Raw genomic sequence first — 24,164 nt, forward strand, 5'->3', positions numbered from 1 at the left:
CTGACACATCTCACCCCACCTCTGATTGAAAACAAGCAGCAAGGTCTTTCCCAGGGATGAATTCTCCCTTTCCACACCCAAATCCATCAAACAACACAAGCTGAGGGGAGATGTTGCTGTCCAAGGGAAGAGCAGAGGCTGTGGCAGCCATTTCCATGATTGGAGAAACTTCTTGTCTTTTCTTTCTAAAATGAAATTCAGTTTTATCCCTTCCCTCATTATCTCCCAAAGCTCTTCCAGCCCTGTCTCTGGTGGAGAGCAGCTCTGGGGGATCAGTGACTCCAGGGTGAAAGGAATCAGTTTTTTGGCAGATAAACCTTGAGATGTGAGCTGTGGCTGACCAAGTTCAGCCTTGTTGTGGCTCTGTGCTGGTACCTGGTTCAGTTTCTTCCTAAACCTCTATTGCCAAGGAGATGCTGATGAGATCCCCACAAATGTGGGATCAGGGCCAGGTTAGTACAAGAGAGATTTTCAGCAGCAAGTGCAAAATCATGGAAATCCACAAAAAGCAAAGCGAGCGAGTTAAGGATTTCATGAAAATCCATTAATTTCTTAGAGAGATGTTTTAGTGTGACAGCTCCTCTTTCAAACCAGTGTGAAAGGGTCACCAGGAGGACACTGTGGTGGTCACCACCTGAGGGACAGTGTGTCCAAGCCAGCCTTTGGGAGCTGTGGCCCCAATCCTGAGCTCCTTGGTGCCAGCTGGCTTTGGGTTCAGGGGGCTGAGACTCCAAAGCCTTTGGGCATCCCAGGAATTCTGCTGGTGGGTTTTGGCACTGAGAGCCCCCCCTGAGAGCTGAACCCAGCACAGACCTCACAGCCAAAAAAAACTGAGTGGCAGGTGACAGACTGAGGTCCCCTCTCCATGAAACCAGCTGGGAGAAGCCAAAACTCCAGTTCAGCTTTTGTGATTCCTGACCTCAGTTATGCCAAAGCTTCTCCACAGGCACCAGATCTGAGATGCTCCAGCTCATGGCACTGGCCAAAAACCTTGGGTTGTGCCCTCTGGATATTCCCAAACCAGCTGCAAATCCTCATGGATTAACTCAGAGAGCTCATTTGGGAATCTCCACCCTGGGAATCTTCACCCTGTCACTGAGCTGGACTGGGAATCTCCACCCTGGGAATCTCCACCCTGTCACTGAGCTGGACTGGGAATCTCCATCCCAGCTGCCATGGAATAAATGCAGAGCTGATTGTCTCCCCTGTTCCTGCTCAGAGCAGGACACAGGGCTGGCAGTGGGAATGTGGAGCTGCCCCTGCCCCAGCACAAGCTGGAGTGCTGCAGAACATCCCAGGACAAAGCCTGAGTGAGTACCATGGTGTCCTTAATGCCCTTCATCCCTAAGAACTCTGTCCAAGGAGAATCCAGAGGGAAGCCACAGCTCCTGGAGCATCCTGGCTTCCCAATGGCCAAGTTTATAAAAAAATGGGAAATAGTTCACCAAGCCACCTGCACAAAGCACGAGCACAAAGATCTGCAACAGAGACAGCAAAGCAGCTCCAGTGGGGGAAAGATCAGAATTCCAAGTGATGTCAGAGCACAGAGGCACAATGAGCAATGGTTCAGGAACTGCAGCTTGCCAGAAGGTGACACTGTGGACCAAAGGAGGGGACAGTGCTGGCTACTCAGGAACTACAGGAGCTCTGGGTGTGCCCAGGGATGGGATGGCAGCACCCAGCACAGCTAACCAGGATTTCACATGCACACCATGATTGTGCTCAGGGATTGCTCCTGGAACAGGAGAGTGGTGCTGGGATCTCATAAAACCAGAGCTGATGCACAAAGGAGGGTCAGGCCAGCCCTGCTCCTCAGAGCAGAACTCTGTCATTACTCAGAGGTGGCAGCCCTGGCACAGGGTGCCCAGAGCAGCCCCTGGATCCCTGGAATGTCCAAGGCCAGGCTGGATGGGGCTTGGAGCAGCCTGGGATGGTGGGAGGTGTCCCTGCCCTGGCAGGGGTGGCACTGGATGGGCTCTAAGGTCCCTCCAGCCCAACCATTCCATGATCTCCAGCAGCCAGAGGTGGCTCCAGCCAGCCAGGACATCCCCACAGCCCAGAGCCAGGTGGTGCCACCTCTGTGGCACATTCCAGAGAAAACACAGCAGGACAGAGGGAACAGCACAGAGAGCCCCCAGGGAATGTGCCAGGGCAATCCCCACCCTTCATTTCTCCCTGCAGATGCTTTGGGGACAAACATGGCTCCCTGAGCAGGGCCATGAGGAGAGAGAGCACAGAGCTGCTCATCCCATGCTGCAGGAAAGGCTGGCACAGAAAAGCATGGAATGAGCAAGCCAAGGGCTTGTCCTTGTGCTGGCTGCAGCTCCTGCAGGTTTCCCCCTCAGTGCTCACTGCCAGGGATGGGCACTGTGGGGAACAGCAGCCTGGGGATGGCTCAGCAGCAGGGAGCTGCCCTGGATCTGTGTGCTGATCCAAATGCAAAGGGTGGCAGGGCCCCAGTGAGGGGACAGTGACACTCAGTGAGGCCCCCCCACATCCCAGGGTCCAGCAGCACATGGGGTGTGAGTTTGGGGCAGTGAGCCAACATCAGCCTCCCACCCCCACCCAGAACTCTGAACACTCAAACCAGGCTCCAGCAGATGCCAGAGCCAAAGCAAAGGAGCCCCCAGAGCCAAGCACAGCCCTCACACACACACAGGGCACAGCAGCAGCAGCACCCCTCTGGAACTGCCCTTGGGAATTCTCCTCCTGGCTCGTGCTCGTACCAAGGATTTCTTCTGGCAGGGCTGGGGGGGCTGAGCAGAGCCTTGGGGCAGCTCCAGTGCCTGGATTGGGAGTGAGGGTGGGATCCTTGGGTCATCTCAACAGAACCTTGTGCGTTTCCTCGAGCTCAGTGTCCCTGCTGCTCCTGCCTAGGATTCCTGAGGAACCACTTCCATCAGCTTCTGGCACAGCACGGTGGCAGAGACTGCAGAGAAAGCAAAGGAGAGGTCAGGGAGCAGCCCCAGCAGCAGTGAGGGAAGGGCTGAGCCCCCCAGCCTGAGCCCCCCCAGCCTGAGCCCCCCCAAGTACAACTGAAGGATGAGCTATTCCACAGGTGCTCCTACCCCATTCCCCAATTCAAACCTCCCTCCAGGACTCCTGGGCACAGCTGCTGATACAGGACCTGACTGTGGATGCTCTGAGTGTGAGCAGCCAGCACTGAGTGAGGAATGGGCATGGAAAATCCAAGGTGAAGCTTTTGCTCCAATTCTGAAATCCCTGTGAGCCCTCAGCCTCTCCTGAAGGACAAACCCTCCCAAGCTCCCTGTCCTGCACACAGGGCAGAGGACACAGCCTGCCCCAGGCAGGTGGGACAAAGGGACATTGCAGGTGCAGATTTCCCAGGAAAAGGTGCTCAGCTGAAGGAATTTTATTATCCCACCCATCCAAACACTCCTCTGCTCCCTGCTGCTCCACTCTGTGGTTGCACATCACAAAATATTCCTGCATTCTAAGCACAACCAAGTGAGGCTCAGATCAGCTGGAGGTGATCAGATTATCTGCAGAGTATCAATAAATCACTGTTAAAGTTCCTGGGTTTCTCACTGGACATTTGCAGGATTATCACTGTCTGTTCCCAGAATATTTTCAATATTCTCCTTGCAATCCTCTGGTGGAGGAAAACAATGAATATGGTAATTCACCACCCAGGCATTGCAAAAATTACAAAAATGGCTTTTCCAGGAACTGAGCCCAACGCTCAGGATAAAAAAAGTGAGTGTGGGACAGAGGGAGAGACAGGAGGAAAAGAATAACAACAAGTGCTGAGTGCTGCTGAAAGCTTTTTTCTTCCTGCTGGGCACTTCTCCTTGCCTGCTTTTCTAGGTCAGCCCCTTGCAGGAGAGCAGGGAGGCAGCAGCAGGGATTGACTTTCTGGGCTCAGTTTTGAGGCACAGGTTCTGTGTGCCAAGCACAGCCTCCCCATCCCTCCCAACACACCCTTGTGGCAGAGACCTTCAAAATAAACCTGAGAAAACATCCAGGGGAGCTTCCCTTCCCTTCCCTTCCCTCTGCTCCTTCTGCCACAGGGGGATGCCAAGGAAAGCTTTGCCTGGATCCCAAAGGGCAGCACTGCCTAAGCCATGGACTGGGACTAATTGTGGATTTTCAGCAGCCAAACTGAGGCCAGCTGTGCTCAATCCTTCCTGCACCACTGGGAAAGGATTCTTTGCTGAGCAAAGCCTTGGCTTTTCCAGGAGCAGGGAATTCTGCTCTGCTGTTAACAACCTCTTTGCCAGGATTAAACCCCCCCAAAAACATGGTACTGGTCCCAAACTTTGCCATTATTGTAAATTATGATGCATTTTGGATGCTTGGCACATGTGGATCAGGATAAATTTGTTCCCATGAAAGAAGAAAGGAGCAGAGCCAGGATTTTGGAAGCCAGCACTGCCAGCTGCAGCACAGCTCTGGGAAACTTTCTGCTCTTCCCTGAGATACTCACAGATGGCTTGGAGGACCCACTTGGGCTTGTTTTGCCACCAGACCCCGAAGAAGTAAATGGGGATGCCACTGAGGATGATGGCAAAGCCAATCCCACACTCCTTGGGCGTCATCCAGAAGGAAACAGCGATGAGGAACAGGCAGGCCAGGATGAAGAAGATGGGCAGGCAGATGTTCACCTGAGCAGGGAGCAAGGGACAGCTTAGGACATGTGCCAGGGGAGCCTTGCCAGGAGTTCACCCAGCCTGGGAGGGACACAATTATGGCTCCCCCATGGCCAAGAGCCTTTCTCAGCCCCTTTTTGGAGCTCAGTGCCATAATTCCATGATTCTAGAATTCCATGTCCAAATCATCAGCTGCAAACACCAAAGCAGCAGAGGCACAGCCCAAGCTGGGGCTATTTCCCAAGCAGAGCAGCCCACCTTTGAGAAGAAAACCCCAAAACCCAAGGGAACAGCCAGCAAAGGTTCCCTTTGGCAAGGCTGCACTCCAGGCCTGTGGATTTGTCTCCCTGTGGGTGCTGCTGCCTGGCACAGACCCCAGTGTGCTGTGGGATGAGGGAAAACATTTGGGGGAGAGGCACTGGGGGATGACAGGATCTTGGCCTCCCCCCAGATGGGACACGGGGCTGGCCAAGGACAGCAGGGACAGAGCTCAGCATGGGGAGGCTGCTTCAGCACAAAACCATTTTTGGGGAATTCCACAGGGGTACAGAGTGTTACACTGAGAGCCCAGCCTGGGAGCTGTCCTGGCACCCATGGACAGCAATCCCCACAACAGCCTGGCCCTGTCACCCAGAGCTCCCTCACTGTGCTGGCCCCAGGGCAGCTCTGCATTCAGCAGCTACAACATCTCCTGCAATGCCAGCCCCTTTCCATGCAGGAGCAGCAGCTGGGCCTCCCCTGGGGCTGGGGAGGGGTCCCTGGGGGTCCCAGCCCTCCTCACCTTGATGGGTCTCTCCAGCTCTGGCTTCTTGTAGCGCAGCCACATCATCCCAATGATGGCCAGGGCCACACACAGCCAGTTGAAGAAGCTGAAGAAGTTGATGACTGAGAAGATGTTGTTGGAGAAGGCATAGAGCAGGGTCATGACACACTGAATGCAGGGAAAAGGCCATTAGGAAAAGCAGCAGGCAAAACCACCTAAGTTACAACACCAAACGGGGCATTTAGGGGAAGTATCTGCCAGGAAAGGGATCACATTGACTATTTTTTATTTATTTAAGCTGTTTTCACTTGGTGCCTGGAACCATTTCATAGGATCATGGAATGGTTTGGGTTGGAAGGACCCCAAAAGCTTAAAGGGCCTCTAGTTCCAACCTCCTGCCATGGCAGGGACACCCTCCCCTGTCCCAGGTTCCTCCAAGCCCAGTCCAGCCCGGCCTTGGACACTTCCAGGGACAAATCCAAGCCACAGGTGGACGATGAGGACACGATGGGAAGGGTCCATCCCCCGTGGGCAGGTGCAGGAATGGCTGTGACTCCCTTGCAGAGGGACCCCAGCCCTGCCCCAGCCCCCAGCCCCAGCCCTGCCCCAGGCTCACCGTGAACACCAGCGACGGCACCGGGGTGAGCAGCCGGGGGTGGATCATGGACAGGATGGAAGGGAGGTGCCCCTCTCGGGATCCCACGAAGAACAGCCTGGGAGGGGACACAGGGGACACACAGGGGGGACACAGAGAGGGGGGACACGGTCAGGCACAGCCCTGCAGGGCTCTGTGTTCAGCACACAAGAGGCAGGGCTGCAGCAGCAGAGCTGGAGATGGCCAAGGATTGCAGAGGAATGGATTTCCATCCTGCTCTCCACTGAAGGGACTCCTCAGGCAGCCCAGGGATGTGTCAGAGCAGCAGCAGAGCTGGAGATGACCAAGGATTGCAGAGAGATGGATTTCCATCCTGCTCTCCACTGAAGGGACTCCTCAGGCAGCCCAGGGATGTGTCAGAGCTGGAGCCATCTCAGCCCTGCCCCTGCCCTTTCTCCCCTTCCCCAGGGATTCTCATCCCTGAAGTTTCCCAACTTTGTGCTTTTCATTAAAGCCACTTTCTCAGCAGCCCTGAGCTGTGTCTGCTTCTGGTTCCTTGACCTCACCAGGACTTTGCCTGAGGAACAGAAGATTGAGACCACTCAAAGGTTGCCTTTAATCTGGTTTTAAAGTCTGACTTTTTCTTCCTGCATTCCCCACACGGCCTCCAGGCCCTCCAGACTTTGTGTCTGCCCACAGCCCCTCTCTGGAGAACTCCAAAGGAAGAGGAACTGGGCACAGCTTGTAAACAAAAGCCACAGGATTGAGCAATGAACCTACCGGGAAGAAGTGAAGAGAGATCCATTGACAGAGCCGAAGCACGAGAGGCCAACGAAGACAGGGATGATCCAGGACATGACACCGAGGTGGTAGTTCCCAAAATCCTAAATGGGACACACAGAGACATTTCCCACTCACAATGTCCCCAGAGACTCAGAGCTGCCTACAGAGAGTGTCTGGAGAAATGTCAGTGAATGACACACTCAGTGCTGAGGCTGTGACGGAGTTTCCCACATTCCCTGTCCTGAAAAAGCAAATTGTGGAACTGCTGAAATGCAGCAGCAGCAGCCAGCCCTTCCCTGGGGCCAGGGCACCACACAGCCACAGCTATCAGAAAGTTCAACAGCTAACGGAAACTGGGAGCAAACTCAGACAGCAGCTCCTGCCAAGTGCTGAGTCAGGGGCTGGGACACGGCCCTGGGGACAGGCAGGGACACAGGGAACAGGCAGGGACCTGGCACTGGGGACAGGCAGGGACCTGGCACTGGGGACAGGCAGGGACCTGGCACAGGGGACAGGCAGGGACACAGCCCTGGGGACAGGCAGGGACACAGGGGACAGGCAGGGACCTGGCATTGGGGACAGGCAGGGACACAGGGGACAGGCAGGGACCTGGCACTGGGGACAGGCAGGGACCTGGCATTGGGGACAGGCAGGGACACAGGGAACAGGTAGGGACCTGGCATTGGGGACAGGCAGGGACACAGCCCTAGGGACAGGCAGGGACCTGGCACTGGGGACAGGCAGGGACACAGGGGACAGGCAGGGACCTGGCACTGGGGACAGGCAGGGACACAGGGGACAGGCAGGGACCTGGCACTGGGGACAGGCAGGGACACGGCACTGGGGACAGGCAGGGACCTGGCACTGGGGACAGGCAGGGACACAGGGGACAGGCAGGGACCTGGCACTGGGGACAGGCAGGGACACAGGGGACAGGCAGGGACCTGGCACTGGGGACAGGCAGGGACACAGGGGACAGGCAGGGACCTGGCATTGGGGACAGGCAGGGACACAGCACTGGGGACAGGCAGGGACCTGGTACTGGGGACAGGCAGGGACACAGCACTGGGGACAGGCAGGGACTTGGCACTGGGGACAGGCAGGGACACAGCCCTGGGGACAGGCAGGGACACAGCCCTGGGGACAGGCAGGGACACAGGGGACAGGCAGGGACACAGCCCTGGGGACAGGCAGGGACACAGCCCTGGGGACAGGCAGGGATCTGGCATTGGGGACAGGCAGGGACACAGCCCTGGGGACAGACAGGGACACAGCCCTGGGGACAGGCAGGGATCTGGCATTGGGGACAGGCAGGGACACAGCCCTGGGGACAGGCAGGGACACAGCCCTGGGGACAGGCAGGGATCTGGCATTGGGGACAGGCAGAGACACAGCCCTGGGGACAGGCAGGGACCTGGCACTGGGGACAGGCAGGGACACAGGGAACAGGCAGGGACCTGGCATTGGGGACAGACAGGGACACAGCACTGGGGACAGGCAGGGACCTGGCACTGGGGACAGGCAGGGACCTGGCACTGGGGACAGGCAGGGACACAGGGAACAGGCAGGGACCTGGCATTGGGGACAGACAGGGACACAGCACTGGGGACAGGCAGGGACCTGGCACTGGGGACAGGCAGGGACCTGGCACTGGGGACAGGCAGGGACACAGGGAACAGGCAGGGACCTGGCACTGGGGACAGGCAGGGACACAGCCCTGGGGACAGGCAGGGACCTGGCCTTGCAGCTTTTGTCACAGGCTGAGCCTGTGCTGCTCCACTGAGGGTTTGCACCAACAATTGAGGATGGATTCCCAGCCTGTGCTGCTCCAGGCCAGGCTGGACAGGGCTTGGAGACCCTGGGATAGTGGGATGGGATGGGGATGGGAATGGGATGGGGATGGGATGGGGATGGGAAGGGAATTCCCTGTGGCAGGAGCAGGGTCTCAGTCCCAAACCCAAAGGATGCAGTGGTGTCACCTGAAGGGCTCAGCTGATCCTGGCTGGGACATTCCCCTGAGCCCTGAACAATGCATGTCAGGCTCAGTCTGCAAGTTCTGCTCCATTCTGAAGCCACCAGGATTCCTGACCACACTGACATTTCAATTAATAGAAGGGTTCTTATTTTCTCTTGATTAAAACAAGAAAGGGAACAATGCCAGTTCAGTGTGGACTGAGTGACCTTTCCCTGTGAATATCACCTCCAACTGATGGGCAGTCACAAGGGCAGCAGCAACCTTCCCTGGCTCAGAATGAGGAGCAGCACTGAGTGCCACCCTCACTGCTCCCAGACAATCCCCTGGGGATCCCACTGCTGCCATCAGTGCTCTGATCTCCTGCTCAGAGTTTGTGCAAGCAGGAGCAGAACAGATGTGTGCAGTGATTGCAGCTGCTCTGGATGGCTCAGGCTGCAGCAGGAGGTGTGTGCAGTGATTGCAGCTGCCCTGGATGGCTCAGGCTGCAGCAGGAGATGTGTGCAATGACTCCAGGGCTGATTCCAGCCGCCCTGGATGGCTCAGGCTGCAGCAGCAGCAGAGCAGGAGGTGTGTGCAGTGATTGCATCTGCCCTGGATGGCTCAGGCTGCAGCAGGAGTTGTGTGCAGTGATTGCAGCTGCCCTGGATGGCTCAGGCTGCAGCAGGAGATGTGTGCAGTGATTGCATCTGCCCTGGATGGCTCAGGCTGCAGCAGGAGTTGTGTGCAGTGATTGCAGCTCAGGCTGCAGCAGCAGCAGGAGGTGTGTGCAGTGATTCCAGCTCAGGCTGCAGCAGGAGGTGTGTGCAGTGATTGCAGCTCAGGCTGCAGCAGGAGGTGTGTGCAGTGATTGCAGCTCAGGCTGCAGCAGGAGGTGTGTGCAGTGATTGCAGCTCAGGCTGCACCAGCAGGACCTTACCACAGCCACGGCCTCAGACGTCAGCATCTGCTCGGTGCTCAGCGTGGTGAAGTAAGCCAGGTTGGTGAGCACATACACCAGAGTGACCACAGGCAGGGAGATGATGATGGCCAGGGGCAGGTTTCTAGGGGAAAAAAAAAAAATCCATTGTCCTGGAGCAGCTCAGGAGGGAGCTGCTGATGGCAGGAATCACCTGAGCTCGCTCTGTTCTCTGGCTCTGCTGGTGCCCAGTGTCCCAGGGACACTGCTCACAGGGGACAGGGGACATCCACAGGGGACATCCACAGGCTGCCCAGGATGAGTGCCCCATCCCTCAAAAACCCCGTGGATGTGGCACCTGAGCCACAGTTAGTGGTGAGCATGGTGCTGGCTCACTTTAGAATTTTTGAACAGCCTGGAGGCTGCAGATGGACAGGGAAGGATGATGGAAAAGGGATTTTTTTTTTTTTTTGCATGGAGAGGTTCTGGCTGCCTGGGCAAGCAGGAATCCAAGATTCAAAGGCAATTAATTAAAAACAACCAGTGGCACCAGCACAGGATTCTCTCTGGGCAAAGGAGCTCCCTTGTGCTGGGGGAGAGATGGGACCCTCAGGGCAGTTTTAGGCTCTACCTAAACTCAGCTTAGAGGGAGCTCAAAGGAAAGGAGCTCAGGAGAGCCTGAGTGGCTCTGGGAACAGCCTGTGTTGGTACAAACTTGCCTTTCCCAACAGTTTAACTTCATTTGTGAACAGAAAGTGCAAAAGGAAACCCTGCTTGGTGCCACTCTAATTGCTCCAGCAGAGCTCCAAGCTGCAGGAGCAGAGTCAAATACCATGACTGCATCCAGCAGACATGAAGATAATTGCAAAATGCAGCCCCCCTTTTGCTGTTTCTCTGGAAAGGGGTGGATCCAGCCCTGTGCTTCCCAGCAGGCACAAAGCACCCCCAGGGTCAGCCAGGATGGGCTCTTGCACAATTTCCCCCCAGCCTGGGCTCCCAGGAACCCCCCCAGGAGCAGAAGGGATTTCTCAGCACTGCCCTGCTCTGCTCAGGGCCCCAAATAACCCCGAGAGGCAGGGGCAGAGCAGGAAGCAGCTCTTGCTCAACAGGATGGGGAGAGCACGGGACAAACACATGGAGAGCAGCACAAACACAAGGGGAGCAGCACAAATGCTCAGTGGGAGCTGAACCAAGGCAGCAACAAAGCCCTGAGTGCTCTTTGCTGGCCCATAACTCACAGAGGTGTCAGGCCAAGGAAGCAGAGATTTCTCCCAGTCCTGATAACAACACAGGAGAGCAGGGAAAACAACAGTCCTGCTCCTGCAGGGATTATTGTTCCCTTTCCCTGCTTCCAGGGAGGTGGAAGGTCATTAATTCATCTTGTTTTCTCTTTTTCCAGATAAAGACCTTGGCTTTCCCCTCTGTTAAACACACAAGGCCAAACCAGCAGCTTTTCCCCCAGGGCAGTCATGCCAGGACTCACACCTACCTGTAGGGATTGATCATCTCTTCTGTCACAAAATTCAAGTAATTCCTGTAATTTCAAAAGCACAGGGGTTAATTGTGGTTACAAATGGGATAAATGAGCCCCTTCAGTTGAACTCAGGGGTTGCAGGAGGGGCACAGGCACTGATCCTGAGGATGGCTGATGTCCCAGGAAGGGCTTGGAGCAGCATGGGACAGTGGGAGCTGTCCCTGGCATGGGGTGAGCTCAGAACTCCCTCCCAAGGGGCTGTTCCTGACACAGGAGCCCTGCAGAAGCTTCAGTCCAGAACTGGAGCTGGGATGGAGCTCAGGGTGAAGGGAGGGAGGGCTGTGCCTTACCAGCCCCCATAGGCAAAGAGGCCACTGTAGAGAGCCAGCACGATGTTCCCAACGTCCACCTTGGTGCCCTCGAAGGATCTGGCAGGGGTCAGGTTCTCCACATCACCTGCAGGACACAAACCCTGCTCAGGGGAGGGCTCTGAACCCCCCAGAGAAACCTGGAGCCAAGAGCTGCTCTGAGGATTGAATTATCTTAATTATTTAATTATCTTTTTGGGTTATGCTGAGCATTTTTCCCTCCAGTTTTCCAGGGATCAATCCATCCCCAAATGATGACCCCAAAATCTCATCTCAAGCAAGGACTGATTCCTCCAAACTTTCTCAGGCTGCAACGTGCTGTCACCAAGGTGATGTCCCAGAGCCATCCTGGGGAACCTTCCTGCTGGAAGATGCTTTGCAAACAGAGATTGTCACTTTGTCCTCTCAACTCCAGGCTGCTGGCCCTCGATAAAGCCCCAGGATTTCCTGCACTTCCACCAGCCACCCAAAGCCCCAGAAACCCAGGATTTCCTCCAGTCCCACCAGCCACCTGATAAAGCAGAGGCCTGTGGCAATCCCTTTGATTGAGGGAAGTCAGGTTCTGGGGGTTTGGATATCAGAAGTCACCTTCCTTAGGGCCTGATGATCAAAAGTTCCTGTTGTGGATCTGCTTTTGAAAGAAAAGGCCAGAAATAGAAGATGTGATTGTGCCTCTGCTCCCAGCTCTCCCTGAGGAGCCCCAGGTTTATTTACTTTGCTTTCAATGCTCTGCAGTTGTTTTGTTCCCTGTCTTTGATGGCTGTGGGACAGGGATGGCAGAGCCAGGCTCCCAGCCAGGGCAGGGGATGTGCAGGGATCCAGAGGGGCACTCTGCACCCAGGGGAGCCCCTGGGATTGCTCCCAGAGCTCCTGATCACCCCAGAACTGCATCCCAAGGCAGTCAGCAGGGCTGCACCCTCACCCCTGAGCACAGGGCACCCAGGAGGGGCTGCCACAGCTCAGGGATGCTCCAAGAGCAGCAACTTCCCTCTGCATGGCCTGTCCTCCCTGTGCCACTGCTGCACAGGGTGACAAATGTGGATGCACTGCTCAGCTCCCCCTCACCTTGCCAGGGCTGGGAAGGAAGGGAGGAAATCCATCTTTGCCAGGAGAGGATCCTTCCCTGAGCCTCCTGCAGCATCTGGGGCTGCTCCAAACCTCTGCAGTGACTGCAGCTGCCCTGGGTGGGGGGAGAGCTCCAGCTCCTCTTCCCTGACCCTCCAGCTCTATCCTCATCCTTCCCCCTGGGCATTGCTCCCTTCTCCTGCTGTATCCTGGCCAGGGGAGGAAGAGATTCCCTATCCCAGCCTGGGAAATGCTCAGGGAGCCAGCAGCCCTCTGCCTTTCCCACCTCCTGTGCAGGGGGATGCTGATCCCTCTGCCTTTCCCACCTCCTGTGCAGGGGGATGCTGATCCCTCTGCCTTTCCCACCTCCTGTGCAGGGGGATGCTGATCCCTCTGCCTTTCCCACCTCCTGTGCAGGGGGATGCTGATCCCTCTGCCTTTCCCTCCTCCTGTGCAGGGGGATGCTGTGGCTGGGAGCTGCAGGCTCATCCAGGATCTGGGAATCCATCCAGAGTGCAAACAAGGCTCAGATCCCAATCCCAGCTGCTCCTGCACCAGGAAGGTTTTCCCTGCATCTCCCTTGGGATGTGTTTGATGCCCTGGAGCCTCCTCAGCAAAATGCACCAAATCCTTTTTAAAACACATCTGAGTGCAAGAGGAGAGCCAGGAAATGCAGGGACTGATGAAAGGCTGAGTTTAACCTCAATTCCTGCCTTGCAGGTTCTGCACAGAATCCCAATTTAGCCCAGGTGAATCAAAGGGCTGAGCAGGAGGGTGAGCAGGGGATCACATTCCACTGCAGCCCTGGGGCTCAGCTTTCCCCACCTCATTTTCTGCCCTCCCTGAATCATGACCAGTCTGCTTCTTTCCAGGCCTTTTGTTGTGGGAATAAAGAAACACATTTTGTTCACAGTGCCTGGAATTAGCTACTGCAGCACACGGATGGGCTGGCAGAGCAGGAGGCTCTCCAGCACCCCAAACTCCCCTCAGGATATTTCTTCTCAAGGGTTTCAGTCTCTCCATGTCCCCACCCATGGATCATCACCTTCACCACCAGCAGGATGTTCCCAGCTGGGAGCAGCACCAGCACCACTTGTCCACAGCTCTTCCAAAATCCTCCTGTCTGCCACAGGCAAAAAATCCTCTCAGGCCAAATGTTCCCTGTCCTGAGGCAGCCAGCACCTCCCTGCCCTTCCCACCTCACCTCTGGAGAGCTGGAGCTCCCCAAAACCTCCCAGTGAGTTGTTAAATTTCCCATTTCTGTGCCCCAGGGTAAAATGGTTTTAGCAACGTGTCAGGGCACAATTAAATAATCCAAGGAGTGCCCACATCTCACCATGCTCAGCAGTAAAAAATTCTTCCTCGTGTCTAATCTAAACCTGCCCTCTTCCCTCATCTCCTCAACAAGCCCTGCTAAAAAATCCTGGAATTATTTAGGTTTGATCCTAATTTGAACCTTTGATCCAGCCCCACCTTGCCAAGCAGAGCTGGGAGTGCTGGGGGAGCTGTGCTGGACCATCTACAAAACCTCCCAGACACTCCATCCTTCAAGCCGGGACAACTGCAGCCCCCGGGCTTTTGGATGTGCAGGGAATCAAAGTTTACAAATGTGCAGGTGAAGCTGCCAAGCACAGCCCTGGGGCATCCCCAGCTCATCGCAGGCACTGCCCTGCCCATGCCCTGCACCCTGGAGAGCCCCAGCCTGGTTTGAACCGGCTGCTCCAGCACTCTGCTCTACAATTAACCAAATTAAGGTAACGAGCTGTGACACAAAGCCCATTTGCTGCTGCTCCAGCTGCCAAGGCTGTGGTAATGGTGCTGGGTCAGCCGGGGCCCTGCAGAGGGAGGGAGGGACCCAGCGTGTTCAGACCCTTCCTCCAACAATGTGCATTTGCTCCCCGGTCGTGTCTAGTCTGGTTTTAATAGCACAGCAATCTTCTCCTGCACACTGCAGGATAATTAGAGATTTTCAACGTGCCCCAACAGCGAGGAGAGGGAGCAGAGCCATGGAGAGGGGAGCTCTGAGCACGGGGTGCTGCAGGGAGAGCCCCAACGGGGGAGAGGCTGAGCCACCTCCTGAAAAACAGGGACAATACAGGGGACTGAGGGAGGAAAGGAGGGTTTGACAGCTGGGGCATCTGCAGGAGGGGATTTACAGGGGCAGGGTGGGCAGCTGGCCCTGCTCTCCTGTCCCTGTTCCCCTGGCCCTTTCCTGTCCCTGCTCTCCTGGTCCTGCTGCCACACTCAGGGAATGGGAGGATGAGGAAGGAGCCTCCCTGCAAAGCTCCTGCTGGAAAAATCACTGCAGGTGATTTTGGGATGCCAGGAGGACATCAGCAGCAGGGAGTGCTGTCCCAATGCTCCCTATCCAGATGTGGCTGCAGCTGCCAGGGAGGAGCCTTGGTGGGATCAGGGTGGGAACATCCCCCTGCTCTGGGCTCCAGACTCCTCTCACAGCTCCAGCCTGTGCCCAGGAGCCTGGGCTGGCCATGGAATCCTGGAATGGTTTGGGGGAAAAGGAACCTGGGCATTCTCTCCATCCCCTGGACCCCTCTCCATCCCCTGGACATTCTCTCCATCCCCTGGACATTCTCTCCATCCCCTGGACATTCTCTCCATCCCCTGGACCCCTCTCCAGGGTGAGCCCCAGGGCACAACCCCAGCCAGCTCTGCCACCCCAATGCTGTTTGTAAAAAGCTGGTTAGAGCTGAAGATGTGGCTGGAAATCCTGAACTCTGCTGGGAGGGTTCTGAAAGCACCAGAAGGAAGATTCAGACCTTCAGTGAGCAGAGTTTGCCTTTTAAAATCCATTTTTAGTGCTCCAGGTGCAAGAAACATCTGGCACTGTGGGGTTGAGACATCTGGCTGCTGCTTTCACTCATCAAATCCCTTTTTCTAGACAACCCCTTTGGCCTCTTCCTCCCTGGGGGTTATTTTGGTAGCTCTTAGTCCATCTTTTTGTCCCTTTTTCTGTGATGGAGAGAGAGAGAAGGAAAATTGTCTTTCTCTTCTTTTCCTCCCAGGTTTGGAGCACCCTGGGATAGTTGAAGTTTTCCTTGCCCATGATTCTACCAAAAAAAACCCCAAAAAAACCCCCAAAATACCAAAAACCAAAAACCAAACAAATCTCCTGGCCAGCCTAAGCCTGCTCTGGAGTTAAACCTGCCTGCTCTGTCCTTAGCTGACCCCTGGTGCTCTGGCAGATGCAGCTCTGCCTCCCTGACAGCCCAGGCAAGGCAGAAAAATGCTGCTGCCACCAAGCAGCTCCTGGAGGCACCACACACCAGGAATTTTACAGCCAGGAGAAAGAAAAGGGGCAATAAATAAAGGGACAATAAATCCAATCAAAGCAATTCAATAAAATCAGTGTTAAATTCTATTTCTCCAAGTCCCAAAGGCCCAATTCCAGGTTTTTAAGCAGAGCTGCTGGTGAGAGATCCCAGCAAGGGCTGGAGCTGCAGCTCCTGAGGGCACAGAAACATTCCACAAACCCTGAGGAAATCCACAGGAAAAAAACAGATGTCAAACATGTCTGTGATAAGTTTTTTTCTCCTTTTTTGAACTTCCTCACCCCTAGCAAGCACGAGGGTGTCCTTAAGAAATACCCAGATTTTTTCACAGCTCAGCCAGATTTTAAGGATGGAAATGTGGGGAGGACACAAGCACAGATCTGTGTCACATAAAGGACAAAAACATCCCTCAAAGCTGCTGTCCAAAGCTTCTCCATGCTCCAGGGCCACTCCCCAGCTGAGGAAAATGGCCAAAAAATAGCCAGGTGGACACAAAGCAAATTGAGAGAGATGGTAAAGTAAGAGAACAAAACCAAATCTTGTTTTCATAACACTAGAGTGAAAAATCTCTGATCCTCTCTATGGTTTAAGTTATTTCTATTATTTAAGTAAATTATTTTTATAAGTAAATTCTTTAAATATTCCAGTTTAATTGATTTATTTCTGTTATTTCCTGGGGGCCACACACAATACCCAAATCCAGAACTTTCCAAACCACACATCTCCAACCCCATAAAAGGCTTTTTAAAAGTTTCATTTTTGGATAAATAAAATAATTTCATCCCAAACTGCTCAGCTCCACTGAGTCAATGTCCAAGCACTTGAAGAGCTGAGTGGAAATCAACTTCAATCTCTTTTGGAAAGGGCAGGGGAGGAGGGATAGGAAACAGCTGCTGAATGATGAAAAAATGCTCAAAGCTGAAAAAATGTTCTTTCCTGTGGGGCAAAACTGCCACAGAGTCTTTGTCCTTGAGAGTTCTGCTCTTCTGCAAATCAGGAAAGGAGCCAAGGAGAGGATAAAAAGAGAAAAATCCAAAAGCTGAAGGTGGGAGATCAATGCAGAGAGATTTCTGTGAAATCACAGAAATTTCCATGTTTAAGATTAAAATGTGGTGTTGCTGTTCTGGTGTGTTTATGGACACTGGGAACCAAAGCAGGACCCAATAAAACCCAGTAAAACCCAGTAAAACCCAGTAAAACCCAGTAAAACCCAGTAAAACTCAGTAAAACCAGTTCACTGCCAGCTTGATGGATTCACCCAGCTGCTCTTTGTCCAAAAAAAACCAACACTGGAATGGGCACAGGCTGTGGAAATGAATGGGACAAAGCTGGAGGACAGGGCAGTGCTCTCCTGACACTGAAAATGCGAATTTTTGTGCTTTCCTTGAATTATAAAAGAAGAAAAAAAGACAATTTCTTGCTGCTAAAGGCCCAGAGTCACTGGAATGACTGAAAGGAAAATGGAGCAAGGTGCAAACTGCAGGTGGGAGCTGAGGAAGGGACAGCAAAAGAGATTGCACATTCTTCAGGACTTAGCAGAGAGCTTGGAAATTCCCTAAGCAGATTAATACAATCCCTGCTGGAGGCCACAAGCAGGAATTTGTCACTTGGGACAAAGTGTGAACCCCAGGGATCCCACCCTGATCCAGTCTGGGTGCTCAGACAGGGACAGAAATCTTTGCTTTGCCTTGACAGGTGTCACTGTCCAGGAATTGTTTTTGATCTCCCTGCCAGGTGCCTTCAGCAGGAAAATAAATCAAAATAAATTCTCTGCACAGCCACAAACACCTGAAACTGCAACACAGCTCCTGGGACCAGGAGGGGAAGGGGTTTTTATTGAGACAAGGCAGAAATCCCTTCTTGGTTACAGACAGGAATTCTCCTGGATTTCCACCTGAGCAAGCAGGGCTCAGCCTCCCCAAAAAGGCCAAAAGAGCAGCACATTCTGGAGATGGAAATCAAGATTCCATCTGCAAACAAAGGCCAGCTGTAAAGATCTTCATGGTAAAATGTTAACCAGCTAAAAGAGATTTATCATGCCTTATCCTTCTCCTCCTGGAGAGAAGGAGAAGTTGAGCAGAGCAGGCTGGGGAGCTGGGCACAGGGAGGAGGTGTGTTTTGTGATAAGCCTCAAACAATGTCCCTGTTGAGTGTCTGCACTGAGCTGGAAGAAAATAAAAACCTCTGACAAAGCAAGAAATTCTGCAAAGACAGCACTGGCTCTCAGAGCTGAGACAGGAATTAGAGCAGGAGCACACACAGCCACAGCCCCTGTGCAGGGACATGATTCCCTGGAGACCTGATCCCCTTGGAGCAAACAAGGATGGGATTGTTCCCCAGGAAATGTTTATTCCCACTGAACTTGCACAGAAAAAAGCCACACTTTGGTTAAACTGTGAGTTAATCAGGTTTGGAACAGACTCAGATGGGTTTGGAACAAAGCATCTCCCTGCTTTGAGGGGATTTTATGGGTGCATGAAGCAAACCAGCAAAAGCACCAGAAAATTTGCTTTATATTCTCATTTTTATCTGCTTTTCCAGCTCCAAGCTCCCTGCTCCTCGTGGGCTCTGTGTCCCTGGGTGACCCAGAGCTGGCCTGAGCAGCACACCTGGAGCAGGATGAAGGGAAATGTGCAGTTTGTGCAGGATTAGGATGACTGGCAGGGCTCTGCACACGCAGATATTCTCTGGGAGTGAAAGGCCACATGTCACAAAGAGATTTCCCAGCACAGCAGCACCAACATTTTCCCACCCTGCAATCCCAAAGGGAGAAGCCACAGTCTCTGTCTCTGGGAAAGACATTAAGTGGTTGCAGGAGGATGAAATCAAGCCTGGTAGTGATTAAATATAAAATTAAAATACACAAATAAAATAAAAAAACTCAGCCTTTGGCAAAGCTGGGAACACCCCCCAAGCACCTGAGAGAACAGGGAGGTTTGCAAAGCCCTGGAACAGCCAGGGCTGCACTCCTGGGCTTTGTCCCTCACCCTGCTCTACCTGCAGAGCCCCAGGAGGAGAAGAAGGAGCAGCACTCACCCTTTGCCAGCTGCACGAAGCCCAGGATGATGATCAGAGCCAGCGCCAGCAGCTTGGCCGCAGCAAACGCGTCCTGCACACGGGTGGCAGCTTTGACACTGTAGCAGTTCACAGCTGTGAGCAGCACTGGGGGGACACACAGGGACAAGGTCAGCACCAGGGACACACAGGGACACACAGGGACAAGGTCAGCACCCAGGGACACACACCAAAGGCACCAAAAATCACAAGGAACCCTCAGGTGGGATGGATGGATGGATGATGGATGGATGATGGATGATGGATGGATGATGGATGATGGATGGATGATGGATGATGGATGGATGATGGATGGATGGATGATGGATGGATGGATGGATGATGGATGGATGGATGATGGATGGATGATGGATGGATGGATGGATGATGGATGGATGATGGATGGATGGATGGATGGATGGATGGATGGATGGATGGATGATGGATGGATGGATGGATGGATGGATGGATGGATGATGGATGGATGGATGGATGGATGATGGATGGACGATGGATGATGGATGATGGATGATGGATGGATGGATGATGGATGGATGGATGATGGATGGATGATGGATGGATGATGGATGGATGGATGATGGATGGATGATGGATGGATGATGGATGGATGGATGGATGATGGATGGATGGATGATGGATGATGGATGGATGATGGATGGATGGATGATGGATGGATGGATGGATGGATGGATGGATGGATGGATGGATGATGGATGGATGGATGATGGATGATGGATGGATGATGGATGGATGACGGATGGATGGATGGATGGATGGATGATGGATGGATGATGGATGGATGGATGGATGGATGATGGATGGAATTCCTCCCAGTGAAGCTGTGGCTGCCCCTGGATCCCTGGAAGTGCCCAAGGCCAGCATGGATGGGATTTGGGGCAACCTGGGATGGTGGAAGGTGTCCCTGCCCATGGCAGAGGATGGATTGAGATGTTCCCCAAGGTGCCTCCCAACCCAAACCATTCAGTGATTCCTTTTTGCTAAAACAACCAACCAGAGCCTCTTCCCAGAGGATAAACTCATTGAGAGCTCTGCAGCCTCACATGTCCCAGTTGCACCCTTTCTTTTGGTTTGAATAATCCCTGTGCTCCCTGGGACATGGAATGGCACTGCTCCATTGGAAAACACTCCTGAGGACTGGCAAACAAACAAACAAACAAATAAATAAATAAAGGAGAGAATCCCCCAGCATGGCACTGCCTCCCCAGCAGTATTTGTTTGCTGAGAAGCTGCCCACAAGTTGCCCTGTGGTTAAAGCAGCTCCTAGGGTCTAATTCCTGCTAATTTTTTGCCATATTCCTGCCCCATTCCCCTCTGTATCCTGCTCCTGTCCTGGTATTTTTTTTGCCATATTCCTGCCCCATTCCCTCTGTATCCTGCTCCTGCCAGGCAGGGCACAGCCTGAAGCAGGCCTTGATTAAAGCCTCTGCTCCTGGGCTGAGCTTCACCTGCTGCAGAGCAAATAATGGCAAAGCTCTGCTGCCCTCACAAATCACTGACTATTTTGGTGCCCTGCTCCATCCCCAGAGCCTGCTGCTTGTAATGGACACAGGCAAATGTCACACTGAGGGTGACAGTGGCCACGTGCTGGATGCCCTCCCTCCAGCCCAGTGACCCCTGGCTGTCCCCAGCCCTGAGTGCTCACCAGCAGCTCAGGGAGCAGCAGATCCCAAATCTGCTCCTGGAGCTGGAGGCTTTTCCCTGCAGGATCATCCCCAGCTCCTTTCCACAGGAGCTCTTGCTCAGAGCCAAGCAGCTGCTCCCCAAAACATCCCAGTCCCTCTGCTGGGGCTGGAGCTCCAGAGAGTCTCACACATCCAGTGCCACCCCTGCCACCAGCAGGGACATCTCCCCCCATCCCAGGCTGCTCCAAGCCCCATCCAAGCCTGGACACTGCCACTGTCCCAGGATTTGAATCCTTTCAGGATCTTGGCTCCTTCCCAAGCTCCCATCTCCAGTCCCTCTGCCAGCCCAACACAAGTGTGGAGAAGTGAGAGCTGCATGTGTCAGGAAGGAAAGCACATGATCCAATCCACCCCACAGGATGACAGCCAGCAGTAAACAAGGGCTGGAGATGGATTTTGTACAGTGCCCTTGGAGCCCTTTGGGAGTGTGGGTGAGACTGAAATGCCCCAGAGCTGTTTTTGGGGAAGCAGAGCCGTGCTGGGGTCACAGGACAGCACGAGCTGGGCTCTGGCCAGGAGCAGGGCTGAGTGATGGTGGTGACAGATGTGCCACAGCACTGTCCCTGTGCCAGCACATCCAGGACAGGGACAGGAGGGTTCCCAGCCCCTGGAGCAGCCTGTGGGGTCACAGCTCTGTCCCCACAGACAGAACACAGCTTAACCAAGTGACATTACAGTGCTGCAGGGGACAAGGAAACACAGGAAATGTCACCAACTCAGCCACTGAAAACACCTCCAGTGAATCCTCACGGGCACTGAGCTCCAGAGCCAGGATTCCCTCTGACCAGTGATTATGCTAAAAATAAATCTGCCCTTGTTTGCAGAGGGATATTTAAAAGATGAGCTCACCCATCTAAAACCATGCGGTGGTGAGGACAGCCCTGAGGTGTGACAGTGACATTCCCTGCCCCATTTAGGCATTCTGTGTGTGTGACAATAACTGCTTCACCCCCAATTCAACACTGATTTTTAGGGGCTGTTTTCCCTGTTCTGGGTCTGTACAGAGTCCCCTGGAGGGTGGTGGTGAAAATAAAAGGCAAAAGTTTCCTACACAGACCAAGTGTCCGTGTTCAGCCCCAAAACCCCATCAGTGACAGATAAACAGACTCCCTAAAAAAAGAGAAAACACTTTGGGATCAGAGATTAAACAAGGCTGGAATTTTCTGCTGTGGTCACCAGTCAGAGCCCTGCCACACTCCCTCTGCTTTGCTTTTCCCACTTCACAACAATATTTGTCTTTCCCGAAGGAGCACAGTGGAGTTACTCCAACACAGGAATAGCCAAGAATCCCCCATCAGGAAGAACCCTACAAACAGGGTGAAAGCTTTTCCAGAAAACTCCAGGAGAAACTGCAGTGGTGCTGAGCTCCTCAGGAGGCTGGGATCTCTTCAGGGCAGCAGGTCAGACTGCTCTGATCCCAGATGATCACAGGGGCTGCGGGATCCTCCTGGCAGCGCTCCCTCACCTCGCCTGAGTCACTCCAGGAAAAACACAGCAAAGCTGCACCATAAATCAGGGCAGTGAGGCAGAGATCAGGCTGTGCTGCCCTAATTCCTGCAGTGTTTTCCTAAGGCTGCTGCCCCTGTCAGACAGCAGCCAGGCAGAGGTTTGGAGTGACCCATCCAGGCTCAGGAATCGAGGAACAGGGATTCCAGCATGACCTGATGTGCCACGGCTGCCTGAGCCAGCACCCCTCTCCAAAGCTTTACATAATTGGGATAATAAGTGCTAGAAAGCTGAAGGGATGGCAGATGGATGGGGGGGGACTTTTCAGAGAATCCCAGACTGGTTTGGGTTGGAAGGAACATTAAAGCTCATCTTGTTTCACCTTCCACTGTCCCAGGGTGCTCCAAGTCCATTCCAGCCTGGCCTTGGAACTTCCAGGGATCTGGGAACCTGTGCCAGGGCCTCCCCATTTTCACAATAACAAAATTTTCCCCTACATCTAATCTAGCTGGAGTTATTTATTACTCATCACTCTGGCAGGAGAGATTCTGGTTTTTGCTCCCCAGGTGCTGCTCATCCCTTCAGCCCTGCAGGGACTGCTCCAGCCCAGCCTCATTCCAAGGCAGCTCAAACCACAAAGGGAATTCTGAATTTCTAAATACACCAGCAGGTCTGGCTTCAGTATTTCCTGTGTCCTGCAGTCCCTGCTGGCTCCAGGCATCTCACAGAACCTGCTCCACTGGCACTCACCTGCACAGCCAGATGTCCCATTCCTGACAGGAACAAGGACAAACTAATTAATCCAACACCAAAGCCAGGACTTTACCCCTATAAATCTCATTTTATGGCTGTACCCCTTTGAAGTTGCCTCCCAAGCTCCTTCCCAGACACAATTCCTAAAGGATAACAGGGAAAAATGCCTGCACAGCAGACAGATAAATGCATCAATCTCACTTAGAATATCCACAATAAATGCATGGAACAGCTCCTGGGAGTCTGGGGGAAAGCAGCACGGGGAGAGCTGGGGCTGTGCCCAGAGCAAACACAGCTAAACCTGGGCTGCCACTTCTGATGTAACAGCCCTGGCAGGACTCCTGGCCCCAGGCAGGGCTGCAGCTTTCCCAGGAGAAGAGAGCACATGGATAAAGATCCAATTCCAGCCCCACGTGCCTGGGGGGGACAGGAGCTGCCTCAGCCCAAGATCCTCAGCAGCTCTGCAGGTGAAATTTCTGGAATGAGCATTCCACACTGCACTGCACTGTGGGGGTCACACACACTTGCATAATGTTCCTTTTGTCCCCAGTTTCATCCTGTAGCACTCCCTGGGACTGTGGTGCTGCCAGTGTGACTCCTCCTGGACATGGATAAATGTGTGGAAGCAGCTGCCTCTCCTGGACATGGATAAATGTGTGGAAGCAGCTGCCTCTCAGGGTCTAAACTCTTTACCTTGCTCTTAATTCCCATGAGATTCCTGCTTGTGGTATCAGTGAAAACACACAGCAGGTTGGGAAGTTGTGGAAATTCAGCTTCCATCAGGTTCCCTGCCAGGAAAACAAGGCTGTGAACTGTCCTACCCTGCATGACTCTGTCTGAACTCACATTTCCAAAGTGCCTGGCCCCTGCCACTGTAAGATGATGCTCCCATTTAATATCTGCCACTGGGAGATGCTGATTTTCCCTCACAATTACTCCCAGAACAGCTCCAGCTCCTTTCCCTCCCCATGAAGTGCAGGTGACACCACAGCAGTTTTCTCTTCTCTCCTGCCAGGAAAGGTTTCAGGCAGAGACAGGACAAGCTGAGCCTGTGGGACCAGGGGACAAATCTCAGGAACAGGCACAGAACACCCCATGGCCTTTAGGGAATTGCTGCCTGAGCCCACCAGAGGTTGGAAAACAGAGTTAATCCACACAGGACAAAGAAAAAATTAAGTTATACTGACTAGAGTGGATTAAACCCATAGGAAAATCCGAGGTAAACACCCCACCAATTTTAAATTCCAGTGGCTGGGATGCCCCAGTGCCTCCCAAAAATCTGTGGTGACTTTTTCCACCTGCACATTCCAACATGAGACAGGCAAGGGCACAGGCAGAAAATGCTTTGGGATATTTCAACTTGACAGGT

General features: G+C 53.6%; 1 protein-coding gene across 1 annotated transcript in view; it reads right to left on the reverse strand.

Moving 5' to 3' along the window:
• Positions 1-1,933: 1,933 nt before the first annotated feature.
• The window catches only part of SLC7A5 (solute carrier family 7 member 5), a 28,531-nt gene continuing 6,300 nt past the window's right edge, over positions 1,934-24,164 (reverse strand). The window contains exons 2-10 of the mRNA XM_033069478.2: positions 18,855-18,980; positions 11,446-11,551; positions 11,111-11,155; positions 9,643-9,766; positions 6,749-6,852; positions 5,990-6,086; positions 5,392-5,541; positions 4,448-4,625; positions 1,934-2,929 (exon numbers count right to left, since the gene is read on the reverse strand). Of these exons, the coding sequence (XP_032925369.1) occupies positions 2,874-2,929; positions 4,448-4,625; positions 5,392-5,541; positions 5,990-6,086; positions 6,749-6,852; positions 9,643-9,766; positions 11,111-11,155; positions 11,446-11,551; positions 18,855-18,980 (986 nt within the window). The 3' untranslated portion in view covers positions 1,934-2,873. The remainder of the gene's footprint in view (positions 2,930-4,447; positions 4,626-5,391; positions 5,542-5,989; positions 6,087-6,748; positions 6,853-9,642; positions 9,767-11,110; positions 11,156-11,445; positions 11,552-18,854; positions 18,981-24,164) is intronic.

Source organism: Catharus ustulatus, chromosome 11, assembly GCF_009819885.2.
Source record: "Catharus ustulatus isolate bCatUst1 chromosome 11, bCatUst1.pri.v2, whole genome shotgun sequence".
Taxonomy (NCBI): domain Eukaryota; kingdom Metazoa; phylum Chordata; class Aves; order Passeriformes; family Turdidae; genus Catharus; species Catharus ustulatus.